The sequence below is a fragment of the Sciurus carolinensis genome, chromosome 3 (assembly GCF_902686445.1).
Source record: "Sciurus carolinensis chromosome 3, mSciCar1.2, whole genome shotgun sequence".
NCBI lineage: Eukaryota > Metazoa > Chordata > Mammalia > Rodentia > Sciuridae > Sciurus > Sciurus carolinensis.
The window spans coordinates 10793934-10821347 of record NC_062215.1 but is presented as its reverse complement, the minus strand read 5'-3'; the positions used below and the strand labels follow the sequence as shown (position 1 = coordinate 10821347).

The window sequence follows — 27414 nt, the reverse complement described above, 5'->3', positions numbered from 1 at the left end:
AACAGGGCCAAACTTCACACAAATTCAATTTTCCCCATGTGGGACAGCACATATCCATGGAAAATAAGCTTTCCTTGAACCCTGGGACAGTCACATATGCCACACCATCTCCACAGTAGGATCCAACCAAACAGGGGCACAGGAAAAGATGAACATGCTACCAATAATCACCAGATTTTAAGAAAAGAGGGACACAATGGCACAGAAGTCCCGAACTTAAGTCTTCAAATACCTAACAAGTGAGTACAGATAAGAAAAATAAATAAGTGAAGTACACTGTCTTCAGGGTGACTGGAGAGGAAAAACATCATGAGATAATACCATGTTCATAGGCTAAAAAAATTTCTAGATCTTAGAAATTAATGTACCATTAGCAAGATTCCATTCTAAGGCAGTGAGAAAATTTGTGTTCCCAAACCCAAGTGGAAAACAAGAAGAAGAATGAGAAACAGAAATGAAAAGACCATGTTTGTTTAAAGAGGAAATATCTACAACCCTGAATTACGAATACATGTGAAACTGGAATGGGCAAGGAACTCATTAAGAGAGAACTCTGACCCCGTATTTATTTTTAACATCTTAAGTAGAAACATAAAAACTTCCTTTCAAGTTAATTGAACACTTAGAAAACAACCAACTACCCAGTCTTTGCAATAATAAAATAAGTAATCTTCCTGATTCCTGTTTAACTTCATAGAGGGGTGTGGGGTGTAGACATGCCGTTTCAGCATGTATCATACTTATGGTATAGGTTTGGCTGCTGTAACAAAAGATCTGAAAAAGGAGTGGTTCCACAAGATAAAAGTTTATTTCTCTCTAATGAAATAGCTTAAGGTTATCAAGTGGATAAATTACTCTATCAGATTGTATAGTGACCAGGTCCCTTCTCTCTCATCCCCGTCATTCTGTCATCTCTAAAATCAAAGCAAATATGCACTGTTCTTTATAAACTATTTTCCTCTCTTATGATTTGTTTCCTCTAACACATGTGCTATTTAACAACAGAAATAACTTATTTCCGGATTTAAATTTAGTTTTTCTGTTCACCTGTGTTATTGATGATCAAGAGGCTGGTACGGGGTTCCTGAGGAAGTTGTCCAGAAGAGAGGAAATACAATTCTGTTTTAAACTCCCAGTCGACATTTTGCTCTATCATAGAATAAGCTACACTTTCTATAATCCAAGGGAACAGTGCAATTCCAAACATCAATAGCCTAAACAATAAAGAAAATCACCATATGAATCTATAGCAATTATATTTCCTCAGTAAAACGTCCCACAACCACGTGTTGGGTGCCAAATCTACAACCACCATTCCTCCAGGTGTGAACATTCTGAGTCTTGTCTCACCATGTTACACAGGACTGAAAAGGCATTGCTCTATGAACAGTGGGTTATCCAACTATGAAACCTAAATGCACTTGTATTTATGAACCTGATCAAGAGCTAAACTACAGGCATTCCCACTGACAGCAAAATCCAACGTGACATTTACCTTTTCCCCAGTAGGAATGCTGGGCATTGTGTTCTAGTTTTAAATTCTCTTCTGGTCTCAGCCTCTTTTGAAACTCCTTGTGTAACAAAAATCATAATGCTATGATACTCACAGGGTCAAAAGCGTTTTCCTTTCGCGTTTTAACTTTAAGAAACGGAGCCGTGCCATCGCACAGACCTGCATTCTCCAGAGTCCCATGTCACTCACGGTCTTCTGCACTTCAGGAAGAGAAGAGCCAGCTGGCTCCATTTCACTGAGACTTTCCGAGTCTCCTATCATTTCCGTTTGTTCAAAATCTATAGGTACACACACATATTTATGAATGCTATTCTGGGGTACCATAGTCATTTTCTTCTTAAAAATATGTAAAATTGAGCTCCAAGTCCCAGAGCCAGCGCCCAGCTCAGGTCCACAGGCAGCTTCAGGGACCAGGACAGGGCAGCCAGGGACTTCCCCAAGCAGCCCTGCTCCCTCCGGCAGCAGGCGCCTTTCAAGGCTAGCTTCTCAGAGCAGACCGCCCAGTGAGAGCCTTTCTACACAGACCAAGCCAGAAGTCCCAGAGCCAGCAGAGAGCTCCAGCCCGCAGGCAGCCTCTAGGACCAGGGCGGGCAGCCAGAGACTTCTCCAGGCGGCCCTGCCCCCTCCGGCCACAGGCTCTTTCTATGGGGCGATCCAAGATGGTGGACTAGAGGGTGACTGCATCTCCAGTCGCTCCAGAACCCAAGACTCAAGAAGGGGAGGCATTGAGAGACTTGGACTAAAATAGAGTCATGGGGTGAGACTCCCCCACTGGGCGAAGCTCGGCCTGGGCAGCAGGCACAGATAGGGATGGCTTATCAGAGCAGGGCAGGGCAGCTAGTGTCTTCCCCAGGTAGCCTTGCACACTCCAGCGATGGGCTCCTCCCACACGGCCAGCTGCGCGGTGTAGGCCCCCCAGTGAGAACCTTTCTGCACAGAGCCAGCTCCAAGCCCTGAAACCAGTAGGGGGCTAGGGGCAGCTTTCTTCAGAAGCACTGCATTATCAAGTTCCTCCAAGACTGCAGGCTACTGAAGGCTGGGAGGTGATACACTGGAAATCTACAGGGACACTATAAGCCAATAGAGGAAACCTGCAATATCTCAGAGTCCCACTGACATCTGACCAATATGAGAAAACAAGGGAAGAAAATGTCCCCAACAAACCTAGATACTACATCAATAAAACCCAATGACAGCACAGTAGAAGAAATGTCAGAAAGGGAGTTCAGAATGTACATAATTTAAAAAATCAGGGAAGCAAATGAGGAGATGAAAGAGCAAATGCAGGCATTGAAGGAGGAGATGAAAGAGCAAATGCAGGCATTAAATGATCGTACCAATCAACAGTTAAAAGAGCAAATACGGGAAGCAAGAGATCATTTTAATAAAGAGTTAGAGATACTGAAAAAAAAACAAACAGAATTCCTTGAAATGAAGGAAACAATAAACCAAGTTAAAAACTCCATAGAAAGCATAACCAATAGGATAGAATACCTGGAAGACAGAACCTCAGACATTGAAGACAAAATATTTAATCTTGAAACAAAGTTGACCAAACAGAGAAATCATGAACAGAATCTACAAGAATTATGAAATATCATTAAAAGGCCAAATTTAAGAATTATTGGGATTGAAGAAGGCTTAGAGAAACAAACCAAAGGAATGAACAATCTATTCAATGAAATAATATCAGAAAATTTCCCAAATCTGAAGAACGAAATGGAAAACCAAGTACAAGAGGCTTATAGGACTCCAAATATACAAAATTACAACAGAACCACACCAAGGCACATTATTATGAAAATACCTAACATACAAAATAAAGACAGAATTTTAAAGGCCGCGAGAGAAAAGAATCAAATTACATTCAGGGGGAAACCAATAAAAATATCAGCAGATTTTTCAATCCAGACCCTAAAAGATAGAAGGGCCTGGAACAACATTTACCAAGCCCTGAAAGAAAACGGATGTCAACCAAGAATCTTATACCCAGCAAAACTTACTTTCAGATTGGACGACGAAATAAGATCCTTCCATAATAAACAAAAGCTAAAGGAATTTACAAAAAGAAAGCCCGCATTACAGAACATTCTTAGCAAAATATTCCATGAGGAAGAGATGAAAAACAACGATGCAAATCAGCAACAGGAAGAACTAGCCTAAAGGAATAGCCAAATAAAGGAGAAACCAAATCATGTCAAAAAACAAAAATGAGTCAAATGACTGGGAACACAAATCATATCACAATAATAACCCTGAATGTTAATGGCCTGAACTCATCAATAAAAAAACATACACTGGCAGATTGGATTAAAAAGAAAAATCCAACAATATGCTGCCTTCAAGAGACTCATCTCATAGAAAGAGATACCCATAGAATAAAGGTGAAAGGATGGGAAAAAACATACCATGCACACGAACACAGCAAAAAAGCTGGAGTATCCATCCTCATTTCAGATAATGTGGACTTCAAGACAAAACTAGTCAGAAGGGATAAAGAAGGACATTACATAATGCTTAAGGGAAGCATAAATCAGCAAGACATAACAATCATAAATATCTATGCCCCGAATATTGGCTCATCCATGTATGTCAAACAAATCCTTCTCAATTCCAGAAATCAAATGGACCACAACACAATAATACTAGGCAATTTTAACACACCTCTCTCACCACTGGATAGATATTCCAAACAAAAATTGAATAAAGAAACCATAGATCTCAATAACATAATCAAAAATTTAGACTTAACCAACATATATAGAATATACCATCCAACAAAGAACGAATACACTTTCTTCTCAGCAGCACATGGATCCTTCTCTAAAATAGATCATATTTTATGCCACAAAGCTACTGTTAGCAAATACAAGAAGATAGAGATACTACTTTGTACTCTATCGGATCATAATGGATTGAAATTAGAAATAAATGACAGAATAAAAAACAGAAACTTCTCCAATACCTGGAGATTAAATAATACACTATTATATGATGAATGGATAACAGAAGACATCAGGAGGGAAATAAAAAAATTCTTAGAAGTAAACGAGAACAAAGACACATCATATCAAAATCTCTGGGACACTATGAAAGCAGTACTTAGAGGAAGATTTATTTCATGGGGCGCATTCAACAAAAGGAGTAGAAATCAACAAATAAACGACCTAACACTACAGCTCAAAGCCCTAGAAAAAGAGGAGCAGACCAACACCAAAAGTAATAGAAGACAGAAAATAGTTAAAATCAGAGCCGAAATCAACGAAATTGAAACAAAAGAAACAATCGGAAAAATTAACAAAATAAATAGTTGGTTCTTTGAAAAAATAAACAAAATAGATAAACCCTTAGCCAACACTAACAAAGAGAAAGAGGGAGAAAACTCAAATTACTAAAATTCGGAATGAACAAGGAAATATCACAACAGACACGAGTGAAATACAAAACATGATTAGAAGCTATTTTGAAAATCTATACTCCAACAAAACAGAAAACCTCGAAGACATCAACAAGTTTCTAGAGACATATGAATTACCTAAACTGAACAAGGAGGATATACACAACTTAAATAAATCAATTTCAAGCAATGAAATAGAAGAGGTCATCAAAAGCCTACCAACAAAGAAAAGTCCGGGACTAGATGGGTTCTCAGCTGAGTTCTACAAAACCTTTAAAGAAGAGCTCATTCCAATACTCCTCAAAGAATTCCATGAAATAGAAGAGGAGGGAACCCTCCCAAACTCATTCTATGAAGCCAATATCACCCTGATACCTAAACCAGACAGAGACACATCGAGGAAAGAAAATTTCACACCAATATGCTTAATGAACATCGACGCAAAAATTCTCAACAAAATTTTAGCAAATCACATACAAAAATATATTAAAAAGATAGTGCACCATGACCAAGTAGGTTTTATCCCAGGGATGCAAGGTTGGTTCAACATCCGGAAATCAATAAATGTCATTCACCATATCAACAGACTTAAAGTTAAGAATCACATGATTATTTCAATAGATGCAGAAAAAGCATTTGGTAAAATACAGCATCCCTTCATACTCAAAACACTAGAAAAAATTGGGGTAATGGGAACATTCCTTAACATTGTAAAGGCCATCTACACTAAGCCCATGGCCAATATCATTCTAAATGGTGAAAAACTGAAAGCGCTCCCCCTGAAAACTGGAACAAGGCAGGGATGCCCTCTTTCACCACTTCTATTCAACATCGTCCTTGAAACTCTAGCCAGAGCAATTAGACAAACCAAAGAAATTAAAGGGATACGAATAGGAAAAGAAGAAATCAAACTATCCCTGTTTGCTGATGACATGATTATATATTTAGAGGAACCTGGAAATTCCACCAGAAAACTTTTAGAACTCATAAGTGAATTCAGTAAATTAGCAGGTTACAAGATCAATGCTCATAAATCCAATGCATTTTTATACATAAGTGATGAATCTTCAGAAAGAGAAGTTAGGAAAACTACCCCATTCACAATAGCATCAAAAAAAATAAAATACTTGGGAATCAATCTCACAAAAGAGGTGAAAGACCTCTACAATGAGAACTACAGAACACTAAAGAAAGAAATTAAAGAAAACCTTAGAAGATGGAAAGATCTCCCATATTCTTGGATAGGCAGAATTAATATCGTCAAAATGGCCATACTTCCAAAAGTGCTATAGAGATTCAATGCAATTCCAATTAAAATCCCAATGATGTACCTTACAGAAATAGAGTAAGCAATTATGAAATTCATCTGGAAGAATAAAAAACCCAGAATAGCTAAAGCAATCCTCAGCAGAAAGAGCGAAGCAGGGGGTATCGCAATACCAGATCTTCAACACTATTACAAAGCAATAGTAACAAAAACAGCATGGTATTGGTACCAAAATAGACAGGTAGATCAATGGTACAGAATAGAGGACATGGACACAAACCCAAATAAATACAATTTTCTCATACTAGACAAAGGGGCCAAAAATATGCAATGGAGAAAAGATAGCCTCTTCAACAAATGGTGCTGGGAAAACTGGAAAACCATATGCAACAGAATGAAATTAAACCCCTATCTCTCACCCTGCACAAAACTCAACTCAAAATGGATCAAGGACCTCGGAATCAGACCAGAGACCCTGCATCTTATAGAAAAAAAAGTAGGTCCAAATCTTCAACTTGTTGGCTTAGGATCAGACTTCCTTAACAGGACTCCCATAACATAAGAAATAAAAGCAAGAATCAACAACTGGGATAGATTCAAACTAAAAAGCTTTCTCTCAGCAAAGGAAATTATCAGTAATGTGAAGAGAGAGCCTACAGAGTGGGAGAATATCTTTGCCACTCATACTTCAGATAGAGCGCTAATTTCCAGAATATATAAAGAACTCAAAAAACTCTACACCAAGAATACAAACAATCCAATCAACCAATGGGCTAAGGAAATGAACAGACACTTCACAGAAGAAGATGTACAAGCAATCAACAGATATATAAAAAAAATGTTCAACATCTCTAGTAATAAGAGAAATGCAAATCAAAACTACCCTAAGATTCCATCTCACCCCAATTAGAATGGCGATTATCAAGAACACAAGCAACAATAGGTGTTGGCAAGGATGTGGGGAAAAAGGAACACTCATACATTGCTGGTGGGGTTGCAAATTAGTGCAGCCACTCTGGAAAGCAGTATGGAGATTCCTCAGAAAGCTTGGAATGGAACCACCATTTGACCCAGCTATCCCACTCCTTGGCCTATACCCAGAGGACTTAAAATTAGCATACTACAGAGATACAGCTACATCAATGTTCATAGCTGCTCAATTCACCATAGCCAGACTGTGGAACCAACCTAGATGTCCTTCAATTGATGAATGGATAAAGAAACTGTGGCATATATATACAATGGAATATTACTCCACCATAAAGAATGATAAAATTATGGTATTTGCAGGCAAATGGATGAAATTGGAGAATATCATGCTAAGTGAGATAAGCCAATCTCAAAAAACTAAAGGACTAACGATCTCGCTGATAAGCGGATGAGGACATATAATGGAGGGTGGGAAGGTTTAGTGTTAGGGTTAGGTTTAGGGTTAAGGATAAGGAGGGTGGTAAGAATGGAGGAAGGAAGGACTGTATAGAGGGAAAAGAGGGGTGGGAGGGGTGGGGCAGAAGGGAAAAAATAACAGAATGAATCAAACAACATTATCCTATGTAAATTTATGATTACACAAATGGTATGCCTTGACTCCATGTACAAATAGAGAAAAAAACATGTATCCCATTTGTTTACAATAAAAAAATGTAAAATTATTTCACATTTGGTTTTATTATTATAGTCATATTCAAAAGATTTATTCAAAATGATTATTTAAACAAGTTTGAACATAAATCTAATTACATATTAGGTTTATATGTCCCACTCCTTTCTGTAGTTATAATTACTAATGGTTATGCATATTAAACCTTTTTAAATAAAATATATTTTGGAATGTTTGTGTTTACAATGCAAACAATGTGAGAAACATATAATAATATATAAATTCTGTAAACTCAGTGGGGAAATATACTAAATTCATACCAAAAGAAGAACTCAAGAAAGGGGTGATTTTTCTATGTCTGCTTTTTGAAAAGGCAATCTCAAAGGTAACAATATTTGAGAACTTTAGAAAACCTTCTCCATAGGAAGAGCAATTATTAAAACTTCAATATTCACTAGAAAAGTATCAATAATCTAGGATTTTAGGGGAAAAATTATCAGCTCTGAAACAACCAAGCCTGTATCTGAATACCACAAACATGACTTTAAAATTGGATAAAATGGAAAAGATAATTTAACTGCTCTTAGGTCTGATTTCCTCATCTGTAAGATGAAGTTAATGACACTCAGTGGTAAGTAATATTGTATGTATATACACACATTGTGTGTATGTATCCACACATTGATTGAAGTATCTGGCACAGCAGGAGCCCCCCAAATCAAAGCTTTTATTGTCACTCAATTTAATATTCAGGAGTTGAAACTGAGAATTCTCCCTATTTAGACCTTACTGAAATGAAATTTGCATTAACAATCTAAGAACATTTTTTATAAGAAATGTCTTCTTTGACCTTCTCCTTTAATTAAGAATTTTCACAACCTCAAAACATTGAAGCAGTAATGAGCACCTGGGGATAAGAGAAAACCACTAAAACAGAAGTCGATTATTTCCAAAGGGGGATTTGGTAGATGCCAAGAAAGGCTCTGTGTTTAGTCCTACTGATGATGTGAGCAAACAGCAGGATCCCATCTCAACAGCAGAGCCAAATTTGGAAAGATTCACATCCCTTAGTGTGAATCATGCATAAGATATTATAAATACTAAATCGACACATGATCACCTGGTTATTGATTTTCTGTGAAATGTACAAATGATCTTACCTTGTCTGATGGTTGATTTTCGTTCCATGTTCATGAAGACTTCATTCAGAGTTGACATGGAGATGTCATAACTCATCACACCCTGGCCAGAACACTTATCAATATCACTGAAAAGGTCTAAAGCAACAGAAAGGAAAATATACATACTTGAAAACAACATTAGTAACTAAACCTAGTAAATTAGCACTTATCTGAAATATATATAATATTATTCACAGAATGTATGCCTTTAGGTTATTGTAGTAAAAAAAAATAAAATTTCATTGAAATGCTTTCTGTCACTCTCTGAAATGACTATGTCAGACTTATTCTTCAAACTGTCTCATTCCAATCTTCAACTCAGAGCTTACAAATTTCTTGAAGATGTCTTGGAAAAAATATGAGCAATCAGGAAGACCGTTATTTCTTCACCTCATGCTAAAAATTCACATATACCTCCATCTGTATCCTGGGTCTTCCTTCTGTTTGGGTGGAAGACTTGCAGCTGCTATCAAAGGGTATCCCTGTTTCACCTATGTCCCAAATCTCTTCCCCTCTCAGCATTTCAAGGACTTTCCAAAGGGATCTCTTGTCTCTCTCTCTTCCATCATCAACTTATTCTACATATTCTAGGTTATCCAAACAACAACCAAAAATGATATAGTGCCCATTAAATAAAGACAAACAATAGCAACAAAACACAATTGCTTCCTCTTATCCTTCTCCATGTGCATGCAAGCCTCCAAAGATTGTCTGCCTTTAATTTGTCACTTCTAGTTAGACTTAACCCCCTCAAATCCAAATGCTATTCAGATCCTTCCACAGAAACCTATTCTTTTTTCAGATCACCAATAACTTTGCATCTTCAAACTCAGTGAATAAGTCTTTATTTTTCTTTTATTCTTTTAACTCATTCAGAACTCTCAATTTACATCCCTCCTGGCTTCTCAAACTCTGCTTTCTTCCAAAGTTTCAGACCTGTACCACCTTCTCTTTACATTCACTCAAATCCAGTCCCTAATCCATTATATGCTGAAGACTCCCAAATTCAAGTCTCACTTTGTCTTTGATTTCTAGTGTCCCTGATCCAACTATATATATGACCATCAGGAAGTCAAAAGGCATCTCCAGGTTACTCTTCGTAAAACAGAATATTGATTTTTCCTTCCCCATTTGATCAAACTGTTTCAATCATTACTTTTCAATAAATGCCACCATTTTTCACCCAGTGATCCAAGCCCAAAATCTAGATATCCCTCTTGATTTTTCCTCACCTTTCTGCACATTCCACATGTACTAGACACATCAGCCAGACTTTCCAGCTTTACCTCCAAATACATTTCAAAGTCACTCCCTTCCATCCATCTCTCCTAGCCAAGTCACCATCGTCTTTTACTTCTACCTCTGAAATGGCCCCGCGACTAGTTTCCCAGTGCCCACTCCTGTTTCTCTATATCCAGAGATCTTCTTTATCCAGAAAGTGAAAATAAAAGTCATATCACCTCAATTCCCTGTTTAAGGTCTTTCAGTGGTTTCTCAATGAATGTGGATTAAAAGTCAATGTCAACACTAAAGTCTCTCTGGCTCCTTGGAGATGGAAAGCCACTGTCCATCTAACCACACAACCTTATCCATCCAGTCTGCTCCCTCATCACTGCCTTCTAGTCATACCCTTCCCTTTACTTGGAGAACCTCTGACCATTTCCTTCTTCTGTCTGTTCAGTGACCACTCTATATAAACACCAGTTTGACACCAGCCGTCACTCTAACTCATGTAGATTTACTATTTTGTCATACAACTATTATATTATTTATTTTCCCACTTTCGCCCACCCAGTTGAATGTAAGCTCCAAGAGGGTAGGGACTCATTTTATTTACTGCTATTCTTCTAGTGCCTGAAGCAGTGTCTTTTATATAATGACTTTACTATTTATCTCTTTCATGGGGATACTTGGATGAGAATGTGACCTTCTAGGAAAAGGCTCCCACATTCCACTTTCTGCATGGTAGGGTGATGGGCCAGCATCCTTAATGAAAGGAGCTAGATGGGTGAGGCTCTACCAAGCACTGTGATTTCCTATGGCCTACCAGTGGCCTTCAGGGGACCTGCAGGCACATATCCTATAATAGACATAGGCATGGCATTAGACCAGCAGCAACCTGGTGTCTGTATGAAGGGGTTGCTGTGTTCTGGGACATCAACAGCAGAAACTCCAGCTACGTGCCACATTTCAGTGGTGGTGCCAGCATCTGACAACCTCTTTCTCTGACCAAAAATTAAGGTGGGTCAGATGCACCTTATGGGGTTTTAGTACAAGAAAAGCACAACATAGTATAGAATACCATCTCCCATGCTACTTCAAGGTCAGAGAGAGCTACCATATTTGGGAGTGGGGCTAAAATCTAAATTCCTGAGTATTTGCCTAATGAACTAAATCACTGAAAAGAGCTTATTTAAATTAGTCCTGTAGTTAAAACCTTCATAAACTAAATGTTTAAACCAAAATGAAGATGTTTAAATCACAAGAAATTGTAAAATATATTCCTTCATTTATAAGATGGAGAAAATTATATCACCCACCTCCAAGAATACTTGTGAGTACTAAATGAATTGATACATAAGAAACTTTCAGAGCAGTGCCCAACACGTAGTACGCACGGTAGGAAGTTAGGATTACTTGTCAATCAAAACCTAGGTTGCCATTTCTACCCAGCAGGTTGAGAACCCATGTTGAACATTTCCTTTTTTTTCTCATTGCTACTGGGGATTGAACCCAGGGGCACTGGACTACTGAGTCACTTTCCAGACTTTTAAATTTTATTTTGAGATAAGATCTCACTGAGTTTCCCTAGCCTTGCCTTGAACTAGCCACCTTTCTGCCTCGGACTCCCAAATCCCTGGGATTACAGGCATGTGCCACTGTTTCTGGCTTGTTAAACACTTTTGTAAAATAAAAAAGCTATGTTTTTTTTCCTTGCAAAATAAATACATGTTCAAATCATCCAAAAGAGCTTATTTAAAATTAAAATATGAAAAGAAACCTGTAGCAGGGACCTTTATGGCTCACCCTCACCTATTCCGCACTCACCTAGACTCAGTGAATCAGCTTATTAAACACACTGACCTACCTTTTTTTTTTTCCTAGCCTTAGAACTATACTAAGTTTATGTTCCAAGCAAGTCAGAAGAGTCAGACAGTTAATGTTTCTGACTCTGACCCTTAACCAATGATGTACCTAAGTACCACAACTTCCTCACCTCTACAGTGACTCAACTCTGAGCCACATATTTAATCTCTTCTCCCCATACCGTGACATTGCACTTCAACTGCCTACCAAAGCTAAATTGCTTGATACTGCCAAATTCCCTGGCTTTCTTCTCTTCCCTCTCTTATGTCTCCATTCTTTGCTGGTGCTTCCAGGGAAAGATTACAAAAAAATTCATTGAACTCAAATCTTCATCTCAAATGCTACTTCTCAAATAATCTAACCTAAGACAAAATTCAAATCTATTAAATAATGAAAATTATTATAGCAATGTGAACATTTGTTTCCAAAGTTCATTCCATTGTAATCATATTTAAGTTACCTGGAAATTTACTTGTCCTTTCCAAAGGCAAAGTATACACAAGCTTTTCTTTGTTTTCTATTTTTAATTTAGCATCAGGGATATGATGATTAATGAAAGATGTTATTTGTTCTGGATCACATATTTCACTCTTATACAAACTAATATTCAAAAGAAAAGACAAATCATTAATATTTTCTACACTGTTACCACAGAAGAGGTTTTTAAAAATTGAATATTTAGTCTCTGAGTACTATTTTACTTGGCTTTATGAAACAAAAAAAAACGAGTAAATAATAATAATCCATCAGTTTGAAAATCTCTATATAAAGGTGTATAAACTCAGAACAATTACAAACATACAAACACATAACTTATTGTAATTAAAACCATATACCAAGTATAAAAATGAACAGAGGGAGGTAAAAACATTAGACAGAAGAGACTCCTTAGGGAAAATTATTACACTTGAAAGTGTAACTGTCGGAAATTAGTGGCTCACAGAGAAACATGGCCTACATCCATGTTTTGGCCATAGGGTTTTTAGTTTGGGCTTTTAAAATTCTTTTAGCCCAGACATACAGTTTCTTGTTAGATACAGTTCTTACCACTCTCTAACACTAGATTTATTCCCTGTTGAAAATGGCTTCCCAAAAGATTTGCCATTGAGTCCTACGAAGGAATGAAAATATATTATAGGAATGTAAGGATCAGCTGGGAAGAACAGAGAGTGGGAAGAAGGCAGAGATTTAGCCTGCACAGAACAGCTAACTATGGTACATGAAGCAGTCCTGATGAAAAAAAGTCAGCCTTGGCTTATAAGGTTGAAATTGTGCCCAGAACACACAAGGAGGCAGGAAAGTAGGCAAAACGTTTAGAACACACTTCAAACCACATAGCCTTAATGAAGCATGAGAGCAGTTCATTTTCATAACTTCCCTACTTTTTGATATACCAGAACTGAAAGCATACATATCCAGGTTTTTCCAAAGTCTTTACCTTAAGTGATATCCAAGACCCCATTTTCTCTTGAAAAAGACAGAAGATCCTGCACACTTCAATTCCCCATTGGACATGATCACTTTTCTATCTGAGTAGAAAATGCAAGCAAGAAAGGATAGGAGTCATTTCTCTCTAGAAAATATAGATGATAAATTAAAGCCCAGCATTCCAAAGGAGAAGTGTGGTATGGGACCCAAGGATATCCACTGAATATTTTAAAACTGAAACACACATCTATTTCAGCACCCTCCAATATTTTCTGGGGGGAAAATGCCACAAATTATATGGTGTATCTTTTACTTTGGATGCTAAAGGATAAGTAGCTATTTTTCAACCAAATATATATCAAAGAATATTTGGATGTTTGAATGAACTGATAGCTACTCTGAAAAAAAATTTCTCAAATTTTCATTAGTGGTCACAACCTAGCAGATGTACAACCAGTAAGAACTACACAGTGGGACTAGACTTATCATTCTCCATGCTGCTGTAGAAAGTGAGCACATGGCAGTAAAGACAACAGGACTTTTACCCTGAGAATAAACATTCCACTTAAATTTCCCCAATTTTTCATTGTGATACTGTGATAAAACCAACAATTACCAGCTAGAATGTCGGCCTCATCCATGGACTGCGTACTGAAGAGGATCACACGATTTGCTCTACGTTCCTTCAGGAAAGTCCACACTCGATGCCTTGAAAAGGGATCCAATCCAGCAGTCGGTTCATCTAAAAGCAGAATCTACACAGAACAAAGAGATACAAAACATCTCTCTATTCCACAGTAACTATTTCCACATGATAGCATGGAAAATAATAAAAATCAATAATTTGGTCAATCATTTGTCGCCAATGGATTTATTCATTATATTTAGCAGATTCTCTTTTGATACATTACAAGGAAAGCTCTACCACCTTCAGTGGCAAAAGAGCTTTGCTCTTTATGACTTTCTATCTGCTTTCTTCCCTGTGCATAATCTTACTTACTTGAGGATCTCCTAAAATGGCAATTCCAAAGGTCAGCATTCTTTTCTGTCCTTCACTTAAATGTATAGCAAGATTATCCTGAATATTTTGCATGTCTAATTCCAATAAAATCTGTTGTACCTATACAAGAAAACACATAAAACTTAAAATAAAAAATAATTCACACTACAAAATTTTAATTGCCCATCAAAGTAGTAGATATTTTTATAGGACCTCTTTGCCTAAATTTTATGTACAATAGGACTGAGAAATCACTGATAAGAATTCTGTGATTATCTAAGCATGCCTGTATACCTCTTGATCTACTTCTTTCGGTCGAATCCCTTTTATCTTAGCAAACAGGCTGAGGTTTTCCTTCACAGTGAGCAGGTCGATTTGAACATTATTTTGAGGACAAACACCAGTTATCTTTCTGATTTCCTCCAAGTCTTGCATTTCAGAGAGATTTTTATTATAGATGGTAACCGATCCTAAGAACAGAAGTTAAAAATAATTTCATGTTGGCAAGATAATATATTTTATTAATTTTAGAGATCTTATTCAAGAAAATATTGTCATATATTCACAAATATCTGAAATAATGACTTCATAACATTAATAATTACTAATCATTTGTAAGATAAATATATGTTTACAGCAGTGCATATTTCCCCTGAAATATCACATACTGAAATAGAGAAGATTTTCACAAAAATTGGGGAAATACAAAATATATTCAAAACAATACAGTTTTGGGAAGCAACTTTTGTTTTTTTGTTTGTTTCAGTACTGGGTATTAAACCCAGGGTGTTCTACCACTAAGCTTCTTCCCTGACCCTTTTTATTTTTCATTTTGAGTCAGAGGATCACTATGTTTCTCAGGCTGGTCTGGAACTTGGGATCCTCTTGCTTCGACCTCCAGAACCACTGGGATTACAGGCATAAGCCACCATGCCTAGCAGAGAAACAACTTTATATAAACATCATTTCTTTCAAGCTATCAGATTTAAAATTTGAAGTGAGAGAGTCAAACTTATGACTTTGTTCTCTTATCAGACATGCTGCTTTGAGAAACATCTTTGTGCTCACCTTCTGTTGGAACAGACAATCCATTAAGGATGTTTAGGAGTGAAGATTTGCCAGCTCCGCTGTGACCCAAAATTGCTGTGATCTGACCTTCATGTATGTCAAATAGCAAGCCTGTTTTTGGCATAAGATATTAACATTATAAATAGGAGAGCACTAGACAATGTGAATCCTAAACAGAGAACAAGACAATCAAATTTAATGGTATGTTTCTCAAGCATTCTAATACTTTAAAGCACATAATATTCAATATTTTCCTACTTGTCAAAATCTTACACTGAAGAATTATAATAATTTAAATAATATGTTACTGATACAATGCCAACAGTGAAATACACATCATGATTAAAACAACGCTATTGGTACAGGATACTAATGATCAGGATAATAGTGGCCAATGGAAAGGAAGTCTAAAATAAACATTAACAATAACCATAAAGATTAATAAACTGATCTTTTAAATTCATCAGAAAGTTAAATTATTTAATAAACAACTTTGAAACACTACACAAGTACATGAACGAATTTTATGCATGCTGTTCTTAAATGGAAAGTACCCAGTGTTTTCAAGAGTAAACAGAAAATGACGTTGGCTCTCCTGGAACTGACCCACATCACTGCAAAAATAAAATGCAATCCTCAGAGTCCTCATCTGCAAAGTAAGGGAAACATCCACATGATTTTCTAAAGTTAAATTCCCGGTACATACTGAGTCCTCAATGACCCTTAGGAGTTTACTGCTATCCTTACTGTGGTTCTTGTTATTAGTAATTATGTATGATTTGTGAGAGTATAAATTCCTACAATAGTCAAGGGAAGTGATCAATCAAGAATCTTGAAAATAATGGTTTCTTTGAAGCATTCTGCCTCTAGAAACTTATCCTCAGGTTATAAAGACCTTTATAAAGACTGAACAAAGGTAGTCATACCAGTGTTTTTGTAAGAGTGAAAACTGAATTTTACACAGTGGTGTGTTGATAAGTTAATTATGGTATCCATACCACAGAATGTTATTTAGCCACTGAAAAACAGGCTGTAGATAAGGGAACGCACAGCGTATTCCCAAATGTGCTCCAGAATTGCCACAGGGACTCCTGCATGCCGAGAAGAAAACTGAGAGAATGCTCCTCACTTACTCCCAGAAGAGAAACTCCACCTGGCTCCTGTTTGTACATGTATTTTGATGTACTGATCTCCAATTGTTTTTAATTTGCTAAGGTACTGCTAAACATGGGAGAAATTCTTAAGGAAGTGGAAGATGTTTAAAAATAAAAGGAAGTGATGGTTATTTCATGAGTTCAAGTGTTTTATAATCTGTTCTGGAAATTTAAATTATACATATAAATGACTCCAATATGCTGTTAGCCAAAATTAACAGATTTAAATGGTATTTGATGAGGAAAGCCTAGAGGGCCTAGAGCGAAGAATAAACTTGCTCACAAAATACATTGATTTCTCAAAGTAAAGAACTAATCTCAAAGGAATAAATCAGATCAGGTTACAGGACATTGCATTTGTTAGAAAAGAAGCACAATATAAACACAATGGGCAGACAGTCCTCAGCCTTATAGGGGGCTTGTTGCTCTTCTCTATCTTTAAAGGTTTTCATCTTTTGTAAATATCATTTCTATTTTTCCTAAGGATCATTTTTAATAAAAGAAAGTTGTCCTCTACGAAAACTACCTGCTAAATTTAATACTTACACATACTATTTTTTTTAGAATATAGAGTATCAAAATATATTTGATCAAAGTTATAAACTGTTTGTTCCAGGATATTGACTTGCAAATTTAATTCACTATCAATGGTTTTACCCATCTTATTTTAGTTAACTACTGCACCGGTACATAAACTCTGTAAATTCCCTGACAAGATAAAAATTTTTATCAGATTTTAAGTCTGATCAAATTTAAAATATTTTCTACAACATAGTAATCTAAAAAACAAAAAAAAATGACATATTTCATTTTATATTCCATTTTTGTTAGTTAAGAGATCCATGAAATATGTAGAATTTTACAGCACAATTTTAATCATGATTAATGTCCTAATGGTAGAGTTGAATTGGATTGTTTGTACTTTTTTCTTTTCTTGTTTCTTTTTTTGTTTATATTTTTAAATCTTACACTTTCAATTTTACCCATTTCTTCTAATAACAATGAAAAAATGAAATGTTTTTCTTTACCTTTCAAAGCTTCCACTTTTCCAGACTTTGATTTATATTCTTTTCTAACATTTCTGATTCTGAAACAACAAAAGGGATGCTTACTTAGCCAAGACAAAGGTAAAAGTAGCACAGATCACGAATAAGCCTGCTGCGGAAACAGATGCCATTGGCCACTTATGTGAAATAAAAGATGGTACTGCCAGGCTATTCAGAAAGACGGGAACTTTCAATGAACTATTTCCCCTGACACAGAAAATAAAAGAATCTTTCTAGAAATTCAAAATTAAACTATTAATAATTTGTTTAGAAAAGTAGAAAACTCTATAATCATTCTCACTTTCTCCCTCTAATTTCACCCATCACCTCCCATCCCTTCCAGATCTTGTTCAGCAGTCAGAGCCTCTGTCATTTACACCCTCTCGAGTGTTCTAAACCCACCTTTTGACCCAGTTATCCCACTCCTCTGTTTATACCCAAAGGAGTTAAAAATTAGCATACTACAGTAACGCAGCCACATCAATGTTCATAGCAACTCAATTCACAATAGCTAGATTGTAGAACCAACCTAGATGCCCTTCAACAGATGAATGAATAAAGAAACTGTGGTACATACACAATGGAATATTATTCAGCCATAAAGAAGAATAATATAATGGTATTTGCAGATAAATGGATGGAATTGGAGAATATCATACTAAGTGAAATAAGCCAATCCCAAAAAACCAAAGGCAGAATGTTTCCTCTGATAAGCAGATGATGATGCATAATGGGAGTGGCGGGGTCGGGGGTGAGAGAAGAATAGAGGAACTTTGGATTACACAGAGGAAAATGAGAGGGGGGGGTGGGGGTATGAAAGATGGTGGAATGAGACAGACATCATTACTCTATGGACATGTATGATTACACAAATGGTATGAATCTACATTGTGCACACCATAGAAATGAAAAGGTGTACCCCATTTGTGTATAATGAATCAATATGCAGTCTGTAAAAAATAAAGAAATAAAAAATAGCTTGCCTTTGAACTCTAACTCTGATTTAGATATGATCCAGTTTCTCTCCTCCCCTCATTTTACATTATTCTCAAAATAAAAATGTAAATTTGCCATCTCTGCTCCCTCGCCTTTCCTTTCCTCCTCGCTTTCACTCAGACCTCAACCACCCACTCCAGGGATCGCTTTTTAATGAAATCATTAGTGGTAACCTAATTACCAAATCCAATAACCGTTTTCCCATCCTGGTTCACTAGATGATGAGTCCCTGTCAATGACTTCTCTGTGTTCAGTGTCTACATTCCAACATCACCCTGTGCTCCTCAGGGTCCTCTGGGTACACTGTTATCTCAATCATTCTTACGCTTTCAACAACCTAATCTTGACTCTACCCTCTCCCTCCCTCCCTCCCTCCATCTCTGTATGATTCTGTCTGCATATCTGTCTCTCTCTCTCTCTCTCTCTCTCTCTCTCTCTCTCTCACACACACACACACACACACACACACACACACACACAACTAAATCAGTGATTATTCAACTTGAATGTACATTGCAATACGAAGACAACCAATGCCTGTGAACCAGCTCAGAGATTCACATTAGATTCATATTGATTTGGGGTGAAGGCTGAAGACTGGGATTCTATGAAAGTCTCCCAAGTGATTTTAATGTGAAGCTAGGTTTGAGAAAAAACTGCTCTACACTTGCAGATCCAGAACAGATCTCATTTCCTTTGCCTCCTAAACCCACCCCTCCACCATTCCGGATCTTACTTAGCAGCATGGACATTCAGTTATTTTCTTTGTAATTCTTACTCAGACTCATCTGTCACCCATATAACCAATTGCTATTTCTTGTAAAATTTAACTTGAAAATAGCTGTAGTGTTGGGTCTCTCTTCTCCTTACTAATTATAATCATTCTCATTTAGTCCTTTATCAGTTCTCCTACTGTATACTGCTTCTAATTTTTTTTCCTATTCTCAGGTTATTCCCCTTAGAATTCTTGCTCTAAACAGAAAACAGGATGATTTTTTAAAAACATCATCTTCATTATTCCTCAACATTCCTCAGGATTTCCTCATGATCCTCAGAGGGAAAGTCAAGACTCTTACATATGACATGAAGCTGCCTCTTGAGGTCTCTCCAGTGACATCTCTTAGTATTTCTTGCCTCACGTTTTATGCGTCAGAATCAGTATACGGCGTGTTACATGCAGCATGAGGCTTAGAGCTCTGTTTCTTTTTTCTGCTAGATGTGTAAATGTATAACCCCCATATGCATGTGCATACACAACCTTCACATACACAAAAATACCTTTGAACAAAATCATCATTTTATCTTGCTTATTCTTAAAAGGTTGTTCATTGTGGTATTGCTTATAAAAGTAAAAAATCAGAAATAAAGTATCCTTGTAAAATGAAAGCTGTGAGACTCAGGTCTAAAATAGTATATAAAAGTTAAAATCAGTGCATTAACCATAGTTATCACTATGGATAGAATAAAATGCATAATGTTGGGTGTAAAAGCAGCATGCAGGAAATAAGTGCAATATGATACCATTTATAGACTATTTTTAAAACACAGAGAATTACACCATGTATCATGTAGGGCTATCAGTGTACACTACAACATGAAAATACGGACGGAGTGACAATACCAAATCCATCATCATTGCCCCGTGTAAAGAGGGAAGACAAGAATGTTACAGTGAGATGAAAGGAAACTTCAAATGAACATAATATATACAATAAAAAGTATTCAGCAAGGAACTTAACCTTTCAATAGTTCACTTTTCTCATTTGTAAAATGGAGAAAATAAAAGTACCTGCCTTACAAGTTTAATTCTTAATAAGAATTAAGTACATGTCTGGTAGTACTATATGAAGTACTATATGAAGATCTATAAGTACTATATGAAGATCTGCTAAGTAAAGCTCCAATTCTTTGACTTTGTAACTTTGTAGAAAAAAAAATCTATAGGGTTTTTAAAAATCCATGGATACTTGGGTTCAGTGATTCTAATTCAAGTAATTCTAATTCAAGAGGGAAGGTCCAAGAAAATAGATATTTTAAGTCCTCCTCATATGATCCAGGTACCTCGCAAACCTCTTAACGATCCAGCGAAGGGGATATCACTCTTGTTTCACAGCAGACACTGAGACTCCGAGAAACTTATTTTCACAGCAAATGAGAAACAATTGTGATGTTAGGATCTAAGAATTTCTGATTCCAAATTTCTTACTTCTTCCATCATATCATATAAGCCAGACAACACTATAGAAGGAGGGGTTCAGAGGATGAAAATAGCAAGTATGAAGAGAGGTAGGGCACAAGAGACAGAAGCAGGAGAGCTGGCCCATGGAGCATGACTAGGTAACATTACATGGGGATGGTCGGAGGAAATCTTCCTTTCAGGTACAGTTAGGAGAAACTGGTGGTGATGGCTGACCGTGGAACAGTGCCAGGTGATGCTGACCAGTTCCTTCCCCTTCCATATTTGGCCTCAGGTTCACCTCATTGCTATTAGTTAACTATCCCTGAGCCCTGCACACATGCATTGGGTAAGTATGGTTACCTGATGGCTTCTTTTCCTTGGAATTCAGAAGCTATGGGTTCAAAATCACCATCAGAGGGATGCTTGGGATCTATATCTTTCTCAATGACCTTATTATCAGTCCTTCCATGTCGGAAACAAGATGATGAACTCAAGAAAAACAATGGAGAATAACGGCGCTCATTCCCATCTAATTAATCAAGAGGCAACATGATATCAGATCAGCAATATTAATATAAGGTTTCCTCAGAATAATCTAGAATACCATGAACTTTTAAACATCCTAGAAATATTATTTTCTTTCTAACTTGCTATTATTCAGAAGAAAACTTGATAATAAACAATGAAAATTCAAAAGAAATAACATTGCAAAAATTAACCATATAGCAGAACTTTTAACAAAATATAAATTAAAGATTTGAGTAAAATGTGATCCTAAAGATATTTAGAAGAATGAATGAAATGAAATATTGGGAAAATGTGAAATCTCAATATAAACATCTTTATGAACTTAAACAACTTGACGACAGCAATACAATTAATTGAACAAAATACTGAAATCCATGTATTCACATGTAGATACACAAATGAACCACACATGGAGGAATTATATTTGTTCAGGATAAATATGGTCATGTTTTCAATTTTTTTCCAGATTAAAAAAAAAGAAGTAGTATTTGTTATTAAGGGCCTTCAGATATAAAACAGAAGTAACAGAAATACAGGGATACATATAGGTAAAAACATGGAAATATGCAAGATAAGAACTGTAGTCAAAATGGAAGGAATATACAAGAATAAGATCATGCATGAGAAAGCATTGAGTCTAGTGAGTGTGCAGGTATTCTTGGGCTTATTGAAATTTTGGGTTGTTTGCAAGATAAAGACAGTTATTAATATACTTCTGTAAATATAAACAATATATGAAAATATTGAAAATAATGCTAAACAAATATTTACTAATAAGTACTTCCACAGTATAATGGGTTTGTACTAGTCAAACCACCTCAAGAAATTTCTGTTTGTTCTGACACAAACCCTAAGTATCACTCTTTGAAAACACTTTTCAAGGATACATAAAAAATTAAAATTATTTTATCACTACATATTCATAATGTTTTATAATTAGCATTATTGTGCTATTATAATATCATATTGAAGTCAGAAAAATAATTGTTTTTATGTAAAAGTTCCTTTGGGCCATTAAAACTATGAAATAAAAATAAAGAGTACATTTGCTCTGAGATGAGAAATATTTTCTTTTCACTTCTAAAAATAGATTTAAGAAAAACTATTTGATGCAATCATTAACTGTAGATGTCGGAGGAAGAAATCACCATTACTTACAGGGTAAGATTTTGTCAAAGTACAGTGCCAGCATCAAGTAGAGAAGACCATCAAGAGCCAACACAGAAAATGTTGCTAGCATTGTATATGATTCTCCTGAAGAATCAGGGAAAACTACTCCATTCAAGTTATAATCCAGGTGGAGAATCTAAGATTCAACCAAAAGTCATAATATATCTTTAAATTCATAAATACATAAGTTGTATCAAAAATTATTAGAATAATCACTTTCAGAATTATTAGAATTACTATTATCATTATTATTAGAACTACAATTATTATTACTAACTAGTTTTTTTCAATAACCTACTAGTCAAATGTGTAAATAAGCAAATAAAACAATTAGTAAAAACACATTCATTTTAGAGTGACCAAAAGAATATTAGAAGGAAACACCAGTTTAAAAAAATAGAATGTTTTAAGTATAGAAATTTCAATTAGGACTCGTGCTTGTTTTTATAAAGTCACTTCAGTACCACAAACTGTCTTCAATGTGAGAAATGAATCAGATCTTAGAAAGAACGTGAGAAACTTCTGAAGCATCTAATTAGGACAGTGATAGGAGAACATTTTCCAAGTTGGTTTTAAAGTAGAAAAAATGCTTACAGGCTCCTGGCTGAAGACAGTGTTGATTATAATCGATCATGAAACATCAAGTTCTTTTCAAAGTTCAATAATTAATTAGCAATGCTTTTACCTGAGCCATTCCAGTTCTAAAGGCGAAAGGGCTACAAATACTCAAAATCCATTTCACAGATGAAGGAAGTTGTTTAAAGAAGTCAGTGAATCCCACACACTCCCAAAAGAGGGTGAAGACAAACACAACCAAATTCGTGAGGGCCGCTTTCTGTAACAGCACGCTCATCAGGAATGATAAAGCTAGCTGAAAGAGAGAAGACGCTTAGCTCTGGCAGACATTTAGTTCACTGAGAATCACTGGTATAAAATAAGGGTCTCTATAGCATGACGAATACTTGTCAGTGAGAACGATAAATACTAAGGCATGATGATTCTGTTCTGCTCACGATTCTTTTTTTCTTTTTCTTTTCTTTTTTTAAAGAGGATCCATATTGGCCTTACTCAGATCCTGGCCTTACTCAGAGGAAAGGGTGGGGGAAGCTGGAAGACCTGAGGATATGGTACAAAGGCAGACTTAGAAAAATTAAAATAAATTAAGATGCTAAGTAAGGGTATCTATCTACACAACTTCTGCAGGAAACATCCTGGCAGATAGAAGAAATTAGAGGCTCTTATCAGAGAAGAAAGAGGGAACAAAATAGAATATTAGAAAGAGAAGAGATAACTAGGAATGGTTACCATTGCACACACACTGGACTGAAAGAAGGGACTACACTAATCTACAGGGACACTAATACTCACTACTTATCGCTAAGAAGTAAAGTGGAGACAGTGTAGACAAACATATGAACTTACCAAAGACAAGCCATACAAGAATAAGAGTGTAAATATGACCATAAAGCCGGTCATGAGGATAACTTGGGCAGATGTTATGATAATTGCAATGAATATGGAAATTATGAAGATGAAGGCAGTATAGATTAAACCCCAGGACAACCTAAGCAAAGACAAAAAAGTTATTTAAATTATTTTCATTTCATTAAGAAATATTTTGAACATTCGACAGCATCTAAAGAATAACGATGACTCCCTTTATACCTGCCACCTGGGTTAATAGCGATACTATCACGACAGAAGCTCACTGTGCTGTGCACCCATTTCCTGATCATGATTCTCCCATGAAGGTAATCAGCTCTCTAAATGTGCTCTTCATAATTCCCACGCATTCTGATTGCCTTTATCACAGAGAGAGGACAGATACTGAACATCGGTACAGGCTCCAGCCAATGGGAAAGGATGCCCCAACCAGTTAAGTGACAGCAAGGCCTTGCTGATGCCTACAGGTTAGGTATTAGCTCTGTACGCATGCACGGTACAAATAATAAGAATATGTACTTGTCTAAGCAGTACCATGTTCTCCTGTAACTTATCAATTGACATTGGCAATATTTTATGCTACTATATAATAGTTTATTGTTTGAATATATCTTAGTGTTCTCCTGCCCATGGACATTTAGATTTCTTCCATTTGTTTTCTATTACAACTTTGCTCAGAACATTCTTATATTTATCTTTTCTGGGAAAATGTATAAGAACATTTCTAAGATGAAATTGTTGAATTTAAAAAGATAAGTATTTGGTATCTTCAGCTTTATTAGATATTATCAAGTTGTCCTAAGTATAGAATTGGAAGGAAATTTAACAGTTGCTGGTCAAATAACCCTACTAACATCAGGGATACATGATAATTCTTGAGGATCTCCATAGGCAGCACCTCCACTCTCCTTAAGAGTAGAAAATTGAAATTCCATAACTTCACTAAGCCCATCTATTCATACTCGATGATTTATTTACTAAAACTGGTATGAATTATGGTACACCTTTATATTTTCATGATGCTTTGCTTCAGATGTGCCAGTGTTCCCATTTTTTATGAAGTATATATTCAGAAATAGTATCAGATCTTAGTTCTAACAAGACTACAGTGTGCCTTAGCCCAAGTGCTTCATTTTACAAATAAGAAAGCTGCAATCCTTTTATTGGTTAATGGCCTTACTCAGGGTCACAAAGTAAACCAGAAACAAGGCACATATGTAGCTCTCTCTAGAGTTCTTTCCTCTACTTAAAACTGCTTAATTAAGAATATAACAACTCAAGAATATAACAAAAATATTAAAACCAGGACCTAGATTCAATATGTCCCAGTAGAACATGTATATGCTAGATTTACTGCTTATTTGACTTTTTAAATTTCAGGTCATTACAATGATTCAACTTGTGCTAGAAGTATCAGCATTTTTGAAAAACATAACACATTCTGCAGAATCCACTTCCTGAGTACAGAAGGGAACTACTTTGAGTAGGAACCGAAAACCACGATGTAGGAGAATTACAAGGGAAAGAAATTATAACATTACCTAAAAAAAGAACTAGTTACAGGAGAGAAAGAAGGAATTCAGGAGAGATGTTAAACCTACTAAAGACCTCTTGCTGAAAAATAAAGCAATTTAAGCAACGTACTTAAAGAATAAATAGTGATTACTTATTGCATTTATGACATAAGTAAAAAAAGTGTCATACAATTTGTTTCCAATAGACACATCTGGAACTTAGTAGAAACATTTCAGAATCTTTTTCTGTCTTTGTTTTAAGGATGTATAAATACATACATGTGTGTATATATATACATATATGTGTGTTATATACATATATGTGTGTTTGTGTATAAATATGTACATATACACATAAATATAGAGAGAATCATTTTGCTAAGTTTTAGGTTTGATGCATACCAAGGAGCATCCTGAGAATGAATCCACATCCACATGTACAATACTTTTCTAACTTTATTATGGGATCGACTGGTACCTCCCTGATCTCAGGTGACTGCTGTCATTCTGTTCCATAGGACATGCCTGGGACATAAAGGAGGCCCCTTTTACAGGGTTTCCCTCTCTCTTCCTTCCTAACAGATTTGTGATTGGCTATATGTGTTTCCAAATGTCCCACTGCAAAAGAAATCATTCTCTCTCTCTTAAGACATGGCTCCCTCTTTTTCTATTTCACAATTATATATTATATTAGAATTAAAAATCACTGTGTGAGGCACTGGTTCGATTCTCAGCACCACATGCAAATAAATAAATAAATAAATAAAGCTTCAACAACACCTAATAAAAAAATTTTTTTAAAAATTCTCTTTTCTAAGGATAGAATAATCAGAAATATTTAAAAAGTCACTGTTAGTAAATATATTTTATAGAAAAGAAAACTTTTCTAGACCATAATTTAATTTCAGGGAACACATAGCTTTCAAAGAATTGTTCAAGTAAAGAATTATTCATCCATTCAGAGTAGTTCCATATGCATAAAGAATATTTTCTTGTTATGAAAACTATATAGAGATTCAAAATTTAAAATGTTATATTTCTTTTGGGGTAAAGTAAATACATTATTTTTCCTTTTCTCCTTCTATGCAGTATGACTTTTGTCACTGACAGTCTTACAAAATTCTGTTTGACTTCTTGGGAGTTTAGGGCTTGTATGATTTTCATTTCTATCTACTAATCTCTATTAATGCTTTGGCTATTTTTGTTTCTATGCAAGTATTTGTTTCACTATGATATAAATACATAAATATATACATCCACATATGTGTGTGCATATATGTGTTTATATTCATACATATATATCTCAAAGTACTTTATATTATGTGTGGAATGGGGCAAGATGTAAATACTACTACATGAAGAAAATGCTCTTATTAAGCCTTCCAACCTGCCAGACTAGATGTTGTATTTCCTGGACACATTCCATATGCTACTTCATTTAACACTAACATATGTTATTTCCTTGCTCCAAAAAATATATGCTTGGTCCCAGCCCCTGAACACAACTTAGCCTTCATAGGATTGTACTTTCTTCAACATGAGGAAGCGTGGAGAAATCAGCTGATAGCTGTGGGTAGATCCATCAGTAAAGGTGTCATCTCCGGCACTCTTTATCTACCTGAAGCTGGGCAATGCTCTTTCATTTTAACTTTCTTTGTTTACAAATTGAAAGAGAGTTCCTTTATCACAGAGTTAGCTTAAGACATTCATGGCACAGAAAAAAATGCTCAGCAAATTGTAATCATTATTTTCCATGGCAAAATTTAACAAAGACTAAATCAAGAAGTTAGAACAAATGCCATAATTTTATTCTTTTTGGCTGAATAATATTCCATTGTGTATA

The 27414-nt window shown here is 35.8% G+C and overlaps 1 protein-coding gene across 1 annotated transcript in view; it reads right to left on the bottom strand.

The window, feature by feature from the left end:
* Positions 1–27414, bottom strand: part of Abca6 (ATP binding cassette subfamily A member 6) — a 58071-nt gene that overhangs the window by 23488 nt on the left and 7169 nt on the right. Inside the window, exons 7-20 of the mRNA XM_047546032.1 lie at positions 24037–24178; positions 23300–23485; positions 22603–22750; positions 21277–21445; positions 17724–17782; positions 15542–15652; positions 14768–14943; positions 14474–14593; positions 14090–14228; positions 13484–13574; positions 12506–12645; positions 8938–9054; positions 1608–1791; positions 1048–1214 (exon numbers count right to left, since the gene is read on the bottom strand). Of these exons, the coding sequence (XP_047401988.1) occupies positions 1048–1214; positions 1608–1791; positions 8938–9054; positions 12506–12645; positions 13484–13574; positions 14090–14228; positions 14474–14593; positions 14768–14943; positions 15542–15652; positions 17724–17782; positions 21277–21445; positions 22603–22750; positions 23300–23485; positions 24037–24178 (1949 nt within the window). The remainder of the gene's footprint in view (positions 1–1047; positions 1215–1607; positions 1792–8937; positions 9055–12505; positions 12646–13483; positions 13575–14089; positions 14229–14473; positions 14594–14767; positions 14944–15541; positions 15653–17723; positions 17783–21276; positions 21446–22602; positions 22751–23299; positions 23486–24036; positions 24179–27414) is intronic.